The sequence below is a fragment of the Hyperoodon ampullatus genome (assembly GCF_949752795.1).
Source record: "Hyperoodon ampullatus genome assembly, chromosome: 1".
In the NCBI taxonomy this organism is placed as follows: Eukaryota; Metazoa; Chordata; class Mammalia; order Artiodactyla; family Ziphiidae; genus Hyperoodon; species Hyperoodon ampullatus.
Window position 1 is genome coordinate 187,815,230 of NC_136914.1, and position 14,820 is coordinate 187,830,049.

The following is a 14,820-nucleotide window of genomic DNA, read 5'->3' on the forward strand; positions in this document are numbered from 1 at the left end:
AAGCCTGGATGAGACAATCAAAAAAGAAAAAAAATGCAGAATATGTACAAAGAATAAAGTCATAGAGACAAGTATGAATAAGCAGGGGAGACCATGAGGGAGCAAACAATGATGTGAACTAAGTCAGAAAAATAAGGTATTCTGAAAGGTAAGTGAAAAGAGGTATATGAAGGAGAGGGTGATTAACCATGTGAAATGTTGGTGATAAAGTTGAACAATGAGAACCAACTACTGAATTTAAGAACGTGGAGGCTCTTAATAAGAACTAGACAAAAACTTTTCTGGTGGGACATCGGGTTGAAAGCCTCACTGGAATATTTTCAAAAACATGTAAGTTGAGGTGTGGCAGAGGGAATATGAGCTACTCTCTTGAGGAGTTGTGCTGTGAAGCAAAAATTCTTCATTTACTAACACAACAATGTCATATAACAGACATTCGGTCTTGAATGTGCTTTCATTAGATGAACGTCATTTTTCATCAGCTATGAGAGCAGGGGATCTTTATGGGATCACTCAGTAAGGTTGTATAGGGATTTGTTTAAACCAAGAGAAAAGATTTCTTAAGGAACAGCAACTGCCCAGTGGGAGGAAATAGGGGATCTGGCTCAATTTTTTAACTGCCATTGTATAATCATTATATTTTTCAAAAAATGTGTGGTATGGTCTGTTTCTTTATTTCAATTGCATCAGTTTGATGGTCTGAAAATAAAATCTCGCAGTATTCTGAGAGTCTGAACCTTCATTATTTTCATATGCCTGTGAATTGGATATAGTATAATTCACTTAGTGTTTATATTTTATCATTTAGCCCAGCTGATAGAGTAAGTAAATGCTGATAAGAATTTTGACCTCAGTAATATGACCTCCCTTACTTGCAAGCTTGTTCACTTTTATTTACGCCAGGAAGAAATGGCCTTTGCTTCATGACAAATTCTCAGTGATAACTGTGAATAAACTGTTGCCCCTCCCACTTTTATTTTCTGTTATGCATATGCACAATTTTCTCTTTTTTTCTGTTGGGTTTCATGTATGCTTCTTCTATCTCAGTTAAGAAAGTGAGGGCTTCCCTGGTGGCGCAGTGGTTGAGAGTCTGCCTACCGATGCAGGGGACACGGGTTCGTGCCCTGGTTTGGGAGGATCCCACATGCCGCGGAGCGGCTGGGCCCGTGAGCCATGGCCACTGAGCCTGCGCGTCCAGAGCCTGTGCTCTGCAAAGGGAGAGGCCACAACAGTGAGAGGCCCGCGTACCACAAAGAAAAAAAAAAAAAGATATTATATTTTAAAATGTGTGGCTAGTGTTCCAATTTAATGAAATAGTATGAATAACACCTTTATATGCTTCAATCTATACAAACTCCCATCCCAGTGACAGTGAGATTAAAAGTATTATTTATTAACTATGCCTTTATTACATCCATTACTTTATTTTTCATAACAATGCATATTGCTGATTACAAGAATCTGGGGAACTTGACTAAGATCACGGATTTAGTAAGTAGTGGAGCCAAGATTTTGAACATAGATCTTTTGGCTTTAGGGCTGTCTTAGCTGTCTAATGCTGCATAACAACATTGAAATAAACAGTATTTTATGACAACACACATTTATCATTTCACAATTACTTTGGGCCTGGAGTCCAAGCATAGTGTAACCAGGTTCTCTACTTATGGTGTCAACAAGACTATAATCAAGGTGTTGTCAAGGCTACAGTCTCAGCTGAGACTTGACTAGGGAAGCATCTGCTTCCAAGGTAACTCAGGCTTGGCAAAATCACCTTCCTTGTGGTTGTAGGACTGAAGTCTTCTGTATCTGATTGCCTGTCATCTTACTACCCTCAGCTCTTAAAGGCTGCCATGGTTCCTTGCCATGTGGGCCTCCCAACATGGCTAATTATTTTGTCAAATCCAGCAAGGGAAAGAGAGAAAGCGCTTCAACAAGATAGTCACTAGAATCTCATGTGACATAACCACATAATGTACACATAAGTATAACTTCCCATTACCTTTGTCATATTATTTTGATTATAAGCAAGTCATAGGTCCCACCCACACTCAAGGGAAGTGAATCACATAAAACCAGGAGGCAGGCATATGGGGGTACCTTAAGAGTCTGTCTACCATGGAGCTATTTTAGCTTCTGTAAGCTCAGGATCCAGCTTCTTTCTTCAGAATTCTTCCCTCTGCCACAGTGGAAAGAAGGTACAATATTTATGCCAAGGGATTCTAGGTTAGTATGTTCATTTCTTAAACTGATACTCCAAGTCTGACCTGAAGTTTTATTGGGTTATCCTTAATGTCAACTATCTATTCTCTTTTATGAGTTGTTAGCTATAAGATCAGAGACTATATTTCTATTCTTATGGCTATAATTTAGGAAAATTAGTTCTAAGGTCAGGTAGTTGATAATTACATTGTACTATTCTCCCTGTATCTTACTTTAGAATTGTTTCAATTTTAACCCTTTAAAAGTTGTCAGAAAATTGTAGGGCACAACAATCCAAATAAGGAATTTATACATCAACTGGATTTTTGTGTGAGTTTCCCATGAATTCAAAACAAAACTAAAAGTTTTTTGTAATTTCACATTTTTAAAAGATTTATTATTTATTTTATTTTTGGCTGCATCGGGTCTTAGTTGTGGCGTGCGGGATCTTTGTTGAAGTGTGCAGGATCTTTCATTACTGTGTGTAGGCTCTTTGTTGCAGTGTGTGGGCTTCTCTCTAGTTGTGGCACACAGGTTCCAGGGTTCGTGGGCTCTCTAGTGGCTCGCATGTGGGTTCCAGAGCATTTGGGCTCTGTAGTTTGTGGCACGCAGTCTATTTAGTTGAGGCACATGAGCTCCGTAGTTGTGGTGTGTGGGCTTAGTTGCCCCACGCCATGTGGGATCTTAGTTCCCTGACCAGGGATCGAACCCACGTCCCCTGCATTGTAAGGCAGATTCTTTACCACTGGACCACCAGGGAAGTCCCCGTAATTTCATATTTAAATTAAAAAGTTTGTGTATTTCCAAGGTGAACACAAGATATAGGGAAAGGATATCTAAGCTATGAATTAGTAAACCTGGGATTTGGTCTTGGATATGGCTTTATTAGCTATGCCACCTTAGGTTATTTCAATGCTCGGGGTAGGGAAATTTGGAGATACCAGAGGTTTGGCTTCATTTTCCTTATATATATATGATATATATATGAGATGGTAGGTTCTTTTCTAATTCTAAAATTCCGTGATCTTATTTTTAGTTGAGCAAATGAACATGCCTTCTACATCAAAATGCACAACATACATACATTTACTTAATATTTTATTTACAACAGAATAGAGATACTAGTAATTGTTTAACTGTCAAGATATTTATATCAATTTCTAAGGAAAAAGTTAAGAAGGGAAAAAAATCCCTTTATTCTTAAAGTTTTATACTTGTATGCCTATGCCATACTTGATATATCACCTGTCATGCATCATGATGTAAAATATAAGTAAATAAAAGGTATTGTTACTTAAGTAATGTGAATGAAGTACACTCAAACAAAGCTGCCCATTTTGTAATGGTTTGTTCTTTTGAAGTAAATAAAATATAAATTTTAAAGACTAGCATAGTTTTTCAAAGAAGTATGCTTTTAGTTTTTGTAAGTTTTAGTTTCATCACTATTGACTTGATTGGTATCATTTTCCATCTTTAGCAAATATTGTATGTGGCTAATATATCCCCAGCATTCAAACACAGCCCAATTAATATTGCTATTTTCTTTATGAAGTTGCTGGATACACTTATATTTCCTTCCCTTTTACCAAGGAGTATCTAGATATGATATGAACATAGGCTTAGCTAAAATGTGTAGTTTATATAATTGTAAACCAAGAAGTGTGAAAAATCAAGAAAAGTCCAGGAAAGTTTCAACAAAGACAAGGATTTGAGCATAAGAAGAGTTTTACTTAGCCTGATAATCTTGGAATCTAGATTTTACTCAAAAAACGACTACGTAATGGCCATGCTTACTGTTTAACCTCACTGAAAAACTATATATTAGCTATAATTTCACTTTTTAAAAAACTTTGTTTTAATCAAATAATGTACATTTGGGAGCTTTGTTTATGGTTTCATTTGCAAGGAGTAATATACAAGAAAATGCAACAGATGCTTCTGCCTATATGATGTAGCTGAACATTCTTCTAGTTGACTTAAACTGGGGAAAGATTGTTGGGAGAAATTTTATGCAATTTGTATTGGTTATACACCTTTGCATAATTAACTGTTTTCTAGCAAGTAGTGTGTTCTGTGCACAGAGTGATTTTCTTATTTTAATCTTTGGAATGAACCCAAACAGTCAATTACTCTTTCCCTGTAGAACTTACTCTTTCAGAGTCATTGAATTAGGTTAATTAGAAAGGCAATGGACCCCTCTCCTCACTGTCACCTCCATAGCATTTTTAGAAAGTAACCCACTTGTGTTATAACTGCCTATTTAAAGAAGCAAATACAATTTTTAGGAAAATATTAAATATCCAGTTATGGTTTAGTTCCTATAATAAACGTGTGTGTGTGTGTGTGTGTGTGTGTGTGTGTGTAGTCCCTAATGGAACCAAATGTGTGCTGGGGATGAGTAAAAAGTGTTCAAGCTAAAGATCACTACTACTATGAATTTGTTGAATAAGATCCTTTTCTTGCCATCAAATCTAATTTTAGTTTCTATGAGCAAAATCAAAATTGTGTGAAGTTAGAAAGTGGAAAGAGTGGGTCACTCCCTAGTGATAGCAGGGATTGCCTATCAATCCTTGGGTGGATTGCCATCACCAGAGACAAAGAGTTATCTTTACAAGTTTACCTACAGTGAGCATTCTCTCCCTACCTTCTAACTTCCCAGAGATTACTTTGCATTCAAATCTTTTGGGCCCCTATGAATTCTTCAGATGGCTTGCCACACATGCCTTAGCTTTGTGACATGAAGAGTAGACTTGGTTTGTAAAAACTTCTGGGACATAAAATAAGTTATTTTGCTTTAGTTTCAAATGCTTTTGCTTCCAAAATTGAGTTAATATAATTAATATATAATATAAATATATATATAATATAATTAATAACATTAACAACAATAAACATAATTCACATTTGTCAATTGCTTATTCTATACCAGGAACTGCAATCAGTACTTCACATGCATTATCTCATTTAGTCATCAGATCAACCCAACAGCTCTTCTTTGATGCAAATTATCTTATACACATTGGTAAATAGGGGAATGGAGTTGGTATAAGGAAGTGATTTTATTGATTCATATGTTATTTTTTACAGTATATTTATGTTTTAACATATTCTGGGCACATTTTTATCATAGTTAAAAATAAATAGCTGTGTAAGCAGAACTTAAGAAAAAAGCTGAAGATCTGCAGCACCTTTATTTAATGCAAGTCGAGTTTACATTAGTGGTTATGATTGATAATATGTTAATATGGAGAAGCTGTGGGTACAGATGAAGGAGGTGTGAAATTATTTTTCTGAGTTTAAAACAATAGATTAGTGAAGAAAGCTAAATGGTGGATCAAATTTTCAATTTCATTGAAAAAAATCTGCATATAAAAGCAAATGAACCTCAATACCTACTTCTTGAAGGAAGAAGCATAAACCCCAATATTTAAGGCTGTAAATATTGACTATGATGCTTGAAGAAAATATCATTAAATACTTAACTGTGCTAGTATTTTGATTGTGACTGTTTCAGCTTTCGTTAGTGCTTTTGATACAAGAATAAAAGTTTTTTTTTCAAGTACATACATATGGTGCTATAATAAAAAATACCTCTTCTATTGTGGTATTGATTTTTGACTTTGTAGAAGAGAGAAATTGAAGGTGAGTAGTTACGTAATCTGTCCACTTTCACATGGCTCTTAAATGATGGATCCAGGATTAGATTCTAACTCTGTCAGTTCCAGGGCCAGCTCTCTTCACTTCTATGACATGAGTGTCAAACTAAGTGAATTCCTTTTTCCTGATTTCAACCATTGTTTATTATGCCTTCCCTTCATGTACCTGCATAGAGTGTATGTACACTAGAGAAAGACCTGCTATTACTGCTGTTACACATTATGAGTCAAGGCATAAATGTTAATGTTAGTTGACCTACTTATTATACTTTATTTTTTTCTTAATCAGAAAATATAATCCCCTTTAATTTCTTAATTACATATTGAAAACACAGGCCAAATAATTTTTCAAAGGTTAGTTGTGTGAAGTATTTGTAAAAGGGTGTATACTCAGGCCTAGAACATATTTGTAGACCAGAAAATGCCCTCATTGTCTGATCTGTACTTTTGGATGTAATATCTGTAGATTATATATTTGCTAGTTGAGTAAAAAAATAGCAGGATCAGTTTCACTCATATATTTACATATATGTGTACTAGTATGTGAAAAAGTAGAAGTAAATAATTTGCCATTTAGAAAAGTATGTGTGTGAGTGTGTATTTAAACATTATTTAGATATATTGTTATAAAAGAATGGTTCATTTCAACATTCCCTAGTGAGATAAAGCTCATTAGTAATAACATGATAAAGAAATATTATAGATTATTATTATTACTATTATTATTATTAACTTGCTGAGAAAAATCTTACAGAGACCCCCGTTTTATTTGTAATTATGCAATGATATAACATTGAAGCCAATTTTGTGCCTTAAGAAAATGCAGCAATACATATTGCATTATTATTCTTCAAGCTAGATTCATATTTATAGATTATCTATATATTCTTGTATGCTATCCTAAGGCAATGAATTTTCTAGATATGTGCCATTTATTCTAATGTCCTTAGGAGGGTACATTTTATTTGCATGGCCACATCTCTTCTTTATGCCATAAGTTTAATAAAATGGATCAGCTGAAAACGATTGCTGTAAGCTATAGTGCATTACTGTTTGTCAAAGGGATCATTGCAGCATGGTAAAAAAGAGGGGATTTGAATTGCATCAGTGCTATTTGCATTCAATTTTTAAAATAGATGGAATCTTTAACAGAGTTGGAGAGATTAGAGATCTCTCGCTTCAGCTCTTACTCAACAAATGTCTACAGTTCAGCCCACTGAAAGAATAATAAGAAAGCAAACATTGAAATGTTACATTAAAATAGTATGTTGTTCTAGTTGAGTACCCCAGACATGTCTTAGAGAAGAATGGCTTCTATTGTGTATCTGAACACTAGTTTTGTCTTTCACATTAAGATTTATGGTTTATGGATTTGCTCTAAGATAAAAGATAAAGAACCAGTTCTCACCATGGGAGTCTCTGCTACTTCTTTATCTCTTCCTTTCTCTTATTTTCAGGATATCTCTTTTCATATCAGAAGTCTTACTGAGTGAATTGAAGTATCAGCCTCTGTTATTATAGGCTTTCCTTTTGTTCAGGATAAAATTCAGTGATAACTCCTGTGAGAAGTGATGGACAGGGTGGGGAACAGATTCATGCTGTTAAAAGGATGCAAGAAATAGATGATGGGAGTCACCAAGTGTTTGAATCTGTCTCCCACCTCATCTCCCAAAAATATCCTTTATAAATAGCATTATAAAGGTATTTTTGCCTTTTTGAAGCAGGACATTTTCTATATCATGACAGATATAAAGTTGAATATCTTCTGTTTTGAAACAGATTTGCAAGTCAGCTGGGGTTTAAGCATATGATCTTTGTTAAAGAATGCATACAGGTAGAATATATTTTCAAGTAACTCTCTTTGGTTTGCAGGTACTATTGTGGTGGATAACATGCTGATCAAAGGGACTGCTGGAGGACCAGACCCAACCATAGAACTCTCTTTAAAGGACAACGTGGATTACTGGATATTGTTGGATCCTGTTAAACAAATGCTTTTCCTGAACAGCACGGGCAGAGTTCTGGATAGAGATGTTAGTACATTTTTTTTTCTTTGTCCCTCTGTTACAACTTTATCATCATTTAAATATCTGCATGTATTTGTTGAGGTATCAAATTTTTGTTATATAATTTGAGTTTATTTTCTGTGTTCATCGACAAAAACATTTTTTTTAATTCCTTGAAAGAAGAATAAGAAAGGAAGAGGGACCATCTGTGTCTGAGAGAACTATTGTATTTCTCTTCTGACATCCTGGAAGCTTGTCAGACTTCTGAATAAGGAGAGAACAGACTGCTCAGAATAAAGGGGTGGTAACCTTGGAAAAGCAGGATAAGCACAGCCCAATTCATGGCAGAATTTGAGAGTACAACTACATGTTGGCTTGAGGACAGAAACTTTAGTTGAACTACTAACAGGAAGGTGCTCTTCAAGTAGTAAGCGTTCATTGAGAGATAAATGGCAATGTGCTTATAGAGCTGAAAAAAATTAAAAGAAGGTGAGCAGAAGTTTCCTGGCAATGTCCCAGTCCAGTCACTCTCAGGCAGTATGACCTAAGTATTTAGGTATTAATAATACCTAAATAACCAAAGTTAAATGTCTTCTTTCTGAAAAAGTTTAAAAACTTGAGTAGATTTAAGTAGCTCTGTAATGTAACTTTAGTCTCACTTATTTGCATTCTAATCTTGAGTGCAGAGAAAAGTGTGTGTATGTTTGTGTGTGGGTGTTATAACCAGTAATTGTACAGGACCTTGGGAAAACTTGAGAAGTACATCTAAACGTGCCTACTCTAAAATTTCCACTTTATAAAATCGAAATGTCAGATATTCAACCTAGTGAACCTGAATCATGTCACTACAGTGTTCGGGATTTATGATTCACTTTAAATATGTGTGAGGTAGATGATCCCTAATCTATTTCATATCTAAAATTCAGAGTCTTTAAGAGCTTTGTGTTGAGGTGGGCAGTAATAGGACTCTCCCACCAGGATGGGCTTCCCTGTACACTTGGGGAGGCCCATAATTCAGCTGACTGAGCAGTGGGGACAGATGTGAGAGGAGGATATCAGTGGAGAACAGGAATGCGTCTGTTGGCTCAACCTAGGGGGGGAAAAGTCATCCTTGATGCTGTTCCCATCTCCATCATTGCCCTCACTCACTATGTCCTTTTATCATGGCAACATTTTTCACACCCCACAATTTACAGTTTTGTCTGGGTGGTTAAGAAGGCATAAAACGGAATAAGGACAGTTGTTACCTTAAAATTTATCTTGCCTTATCTTAATTTATCTTATAATAAGTCTTGCTTTTATGAAAGCCATTTGGATAATGGCACAAACTGGCAAGCTGCAAGAGTCTCCCCAAGCTGCGTTGCTCACAGACATCCTTCTTTTTTTAAATTATATTATACTATATTATATTACACCTGGTTTCAGGTGTACAGCATTATAGTTCAAAATCTGTTTACACTACAGAGTGATCACCACCACAAGTCTAATTATCACCCATCATCGTATGGTTGACCCCCTTTACTTATTTTTCCCACTCCCCACAAGGCATCCTTTACTGGCTTTAAGTAGGAACACTCATATCCAAGTCATATGAATTTTATAATGTAACATGTTTGGAGAATTATAGAATATTTATCTATTTTAGGCCACTGTCATTTTATATGTTGTTTCCTTTTTTAAAATCACCTATGATTATGACAATTTACTTGTTTACTGGTAAATTACTTTCTTTTTGGAATCAGTTTTTTGTTCTCAATTTGATATTAAAAAGCACAAGTTCTAGGTCTAATTTATGAGTCAAAGGAAAAGATAACCTTCAGTATTCATAAAATGCATTCCATCTCTCCAACCTACAACATTGTTTTAATTTTAATTACTTACCAAAAATTATCTTCACTTTTTAAGATACTTATCTGTTTCCTTGATATTATTGTTTTTTAATTTCTCATAAGGGCAGCATTTATTGGACATTGGGCAAACTGAAATAGTATCATGAGAATACACATAAAAATTGATTTGACCTGAGAGAAATAATTCCAAAAATGTGCACACGTATCACTTAAGGAATCATCCAGGCTTGTTTTTTGTGTGTGTGTGTGTGTGGTACGTGGGCCTCTCACTGCCGTGGCCTCTCCTGTTGCAGAGCACAGGCTCCGGACGCGCAGGCTCAGCGGCCATGGCTCACGGGCCCAGCTGCCCCACGGCATGTGGGATCTTCCCGGACCGGGGCACGAACCCGTGTCTCCTGCATTGACAGGCGGACTCCGAACCACTGAGCCACCAGGGAAGCCCCAGGCTTGTTTTTTAACACAATAATCAAAAATAATTTCCTTTCCATTTAAAATGTTCTTTTGGATTAGAAATGCTATGGTTAAGTTAAACTTGAAAAGATGTTTTATAAATTAAAGTGTTGTCATGGACACCTACCTGAAATTAGCTAAAGATGCTGGAGAATAAGACACCTAAAGAATATTAAATGTTAAATGAATATGGCAGAGGGAAATCTGGAAAGAAAAACAAAACAAAATAAAACAAAAATATGCTTACATATTTGCAATGTATTTACCAATTGTCAAATCACCTTATTGAAATAATGACAAAATAGTAAATAAAAGATGTTCTAAACATTTATCTAATTATTTAGATAATTTATTTATAATTATATCTAATTATCTAGATAAATATATAATTATTTATCTAAGTGAATTCAAGCCTGTATAGTTAAAGAACGTCATGACAAATATCTAACATTGCCATTTTGTACAAGTACTCTTACAGGGTGGTGGGACTTACAAAACCTGAATTAAGATAGACACAGGATTTGGGCCTTCTATGAGTAGGGGCACTTTGCAGCTTTCTTTTTTTTTTTTTTCCAAATAGAATTTGTGACCATAGAAGGAGTGACAGATAAATAATAAGACATTATGCCTTTATTTTCTTTCCTGGCAGCATTAGTTGAGAAAGATTGATGAGGAAAATGCTTTCAGTTCAGAGTAAAAAATAATAATGTTAATTAAGAATGCCCTCAATCCAGAAAATCAACATGTGAGATTAAATGGTTTTTGTTACAAAATTAAGATGGTGGAGCCCTCACTCACAGAGAAATCAGGAAGAAGAGAGGAAAAGCCAGATAGTAATAACAAACATAAGATCAAGGCAAGATTAACTAGATAGAGCACATATTTTTAATATAGTATCATTTAAAGTTAGCTGAGTATAGATGCTTTACAGAATTATTGAATGTTAGAGCTGAAAGGAAACAAAGTTTTGTTAATTCAATATTTTCTTTCATAAACTACTGTGTAGTAGATTTAGAGATAAATATATAGGTAAAGGGCCAGTCTTTAAAATTTAGCACATGTCTATAGTAAAATGAGAAAAATGAAGAAAAATAAAACAGAGGAGTGATTTTTCCCCCAAAGTTAAGTGTATTCATTTTATTCTGATATCATCCCCTTTTTAGATTTTTAGATTATTTGTTTTAGTTCTGTGAAAAATGCCATGATTATTTTGATAGGGATTATATCAAATCTGTAGATTGCTTTAGATAGTATGGGCATTTTAACAATATTAATTATTCCAGTCCACAAAAAAGGTATATCTTTCCATTTATTTGTGTCATCTTCCATTTCTTTCATCAACGTCTTAGGGTTCTCAGAGTACAGACCTTTTATCTCCTTGGTTAAATTTATTCCTAGGTATTTATTCTGTTTAGTGCAGTTGTTAGTAGGATCGTTTAGTTGATTTCTCTTTCTGATAGTTCATTATTAATGTATAGAAACGCAACAGAGTTCTGTATATTAAATTTGTTGTATCCTGAAACTGTACTGAATTTACTAGTTATAGTAATTTTTTGGTGAAGTCTTTAGTGTTTTCTACATATAGTATTATGTCATCTGCAAATAGTGACAGTTTTACTTCTTCCCTTCCAATTTGGATATCTTTTATTTATTTTATCTCATCTAATTGCTGGCACTAGGACTTCCAATACTATGTTGAACAAAAGTGGTGAGAGTAGCATCCTTGTCTTATTCTTGATCTTAGAGGAAAAGCTTTCAGCTTTTCACCATTGGATATGATGTTAGCTGTGAGTTTGTCATAAATGGCCATTATTCAACAGGCTGGCTCAGGCTGCGGCCGCAGCAAGTTGCATCTTTTTCCAGTCTGTCCGTGAATGTTGCCACCTGAGGCAGAACCAGGATGTTTGGGATGCTGAGCATCAGCTTTGAGGATGATCCTTTCTTCTCTGATTCTTTTATGGCACACTGAGAAAGTATGCAACAGATGATGAGAAATTTTTCTGAACCTTTTGGAAGAGATATGTTCAGCATCTCTGATGGTAGAGGAAGAGCTTGTAACCATACGGGACATGAGGATGGAGAAAACTCCTTGACTTGTACAGATGTCAACCCTCTTCAGGCAATGGACCAAATAATGTTAAATATATGAAACAGTATGCAGGAATTACAAAGAAACTTTGGTCACTTTTCAATGGATCCAAATGGACATTTGTTTAGTTCTTCCTCAGTTATGACTTATTCCAAAGTAGGAGATGAACAACCAAAGATTTTCCAGACCTCAACTCAAACTCGCAGGGCTCCAGGAGGAATAAAAGAAAGCAGGAGGGCACTGAGAGATTCTTGAGAGTGGACTAGAAAAAGTGGCTGTTGGTCATCACCTTCATGACCGAACTCATGTCATTAAAAAGTCAAAAAACAGCAAGACTGGAGATGAAGAGGTCAATCAAGAGTTCATCAATATGAATGAAAGTGATGCTCATGCTTTTGATGATGAGTGGCAAAATGAGATTCTGAAGTACCAACCAAGGGGACAATGGTGCAATCTAGAAAACTCTAGGATGTGAAGCATTGGTCATGAGAATTCAGGATCCCAAGAACTTAAAAGAAGGGAGAAATTTCATCAAAGTCCAGCCATTGAACGTGGGAGAAGATCAAATGTTTCTGTGGACAAACTCAACATCAAAGGATCACCTGTGAAAATGAACAAAAAATAAATAGCATTGCCTTTGATTTGTTTAGTTTTGGTTGTTTGAACAGAGAAAGTAATGGTGCATAGAAATACACATAAGACTAATCGCTTGCTGTTAAATCAATAGTATGTTCTTAGCAAAAAAAAAAAAAAAAAAAAAATTGGCCATTATGTTGAGCTATAGTCCCAATATACCAACTTTGCTGAGAGTCTTTTTTTTTTTTTAACATGAATGGATGTTGAATTTTGTCATATCCTTTTTTTGTATCTATTGAGATGATCATATGATTTTTATCCTTCATTTGGTAATATGGTGTATAATTTGGATTGATTTGCAAATATTAAACCATCCTTGCATCCCTGGAATAAATCCCACTTGATCATGATGTATGAACCTTTTAATGTATTGTTGAATTCAGTTTGCTAATATTTTGTTAAGAATTTTTGCATCTATGTTCATCAGGAATATTGGCCTCTAATTTTCTCTTTTTATAATGTCTTTGTCTGGTTTTGATATCAAGGTAATGCTGGCCTCATAGAATGAATTTGGAAGCATTCCTTTCATTTGTATTTTGTCTTGGAATGGTTTGAGAAGGATAGGTGTTAACTCTTTAAATGTTTGGTAGAATTCCCTTGTGAAGCTTTCTGGTTCTATACTTTCGTTTGTTGGGAGTTTATTGATTATTGGTTTAATTTCATCACTAGTAATTTATCTGTTCATATTTTCTATTTGTTCCTTATTCAATCTTGGAAGATTGTATATTTCTAATTTGTTTATATCTTCTAGGTTGTCCAGTTTTTGACATAAACTTGTCTGTAGTAGTCTCTTATCATTGTTTGTATTTCTATGATATTAGTTGTAAATTCTCCTCTTTCATTTCTAATTTACTTTATTTGGGCCCTCTCTCTTTTTCTCTTGATGAGTCTGGCTAAAGATCAATTTTGTTTATCTTTTTAAAAAAGAGCTCTTAGTTTCATTGTTCTTTCTATTGCCCTTTTGTCTCTATTTCATTTATTTCCACTCTGATGTTTATCATTTCCTTTCGTCTAATAATTTTGGGCTTTGTTCTTTTTCTAATTCCTTTAGGTGTAAAATTAGGTTGTTTGTTTGATATTTTTCTGTATCAATATAAATTTCCCTCTTAGAACTGTTTTTATTGTGTTCCATAGATTTTGGAAAGTTGTGTTTATATTTTCATTCTTCTCAAGGTATTTTTTTAAATTTCCTCTTTGATTTCTTTGTTGACCCATTGCTTATTTTTTTAGTACCATGTTGTTGTCTCCACATACTTGTATTTTCTGCAGTTTTCTTCCTATAATTGATTTCTAGTTTCATACAATTGTTGTGGGAAAATAACTCAATATGATGTCAGTAATATTAAATTTACTGAGACTTGTTTTTGGCTAGCATGTGATCTATTATGGGGAATGTTCCATGTGGACTTGAAAAGAATAGGTAATTCTGCTCCTTTGGATGGGATGTTCTGTTGATACCTATCTAGTCCATGTGATACAATGTGTCATTTAAGGTCAGTGTTTCCTTTTTGAATTTCTGTCTGGATGATATCCATTCGATATAAGTGGGGAATTAAAGTCCTCTACTATTATTGTATTAGTGTTAATTTATCTATTTATGCCATTTAATATTTGCTTTATATATTTAGGCACCCTTATGTTAGGTATATATATGTTTTAAAATGTTATATCTTCTTATTTAGTTGACCTCTTTATCATCATGTAATACCCTTATTTGTCTTTTGTTATACTCTTTGTTTTAAAGTCTATTAATTTAAAGTCTATAATTATTGTCTCATGAGCAATATTCTCTAATCACTATAGGACATAGGATAATAGTGGTCACAATAAAATCAATAATTCAAATTGTAATAAAAAATATAATTCTGGCACAGTCCTGTTATACTTATCTCAAAACTCTGGGCAAACTTTTAAAAGATTTGAATATTGAA

At 34.4% G+C, this 14,820-nt stretch overlaps 1 protein-coding gene and 1 pseudogene across 8 annotated transcripts in view; both read left to right on the forward strand.

Moving 5' to 3' along the window:
• The window catches only part of PCDH15 (protocadherin related 15), a gene marked incomplete at both ends in the record, with an annotated part of 736,996 nt that overhangs the window by 262,363 nt on the left and 459,813 nt on the right, over positions 1-14,820 (forward strand). For all 7 annotated transcript variants that reach the window (XM_079712493.1, XM_079712490.1, XM_079712491.1 and 4 more), the window contains one exon: positions 7,731-7,891. In XM_079712493.1, coding sequence (XP_079568619.1) covers positions 7,731-7,891 — 161 coding nt within the window. The remainder of the gene's footprint in view (positions 1-7,730; positions 7,892-14,820) is intronic.
• LOC307060127 (myeloid leukemia factor 1-like) lies at positions 12,065-12,878 on the forward strand (annotated as a pseudogene). The gene has a single exon. The product of its transcript is annotated as a myeloid leukemia factor 1-like (transcript).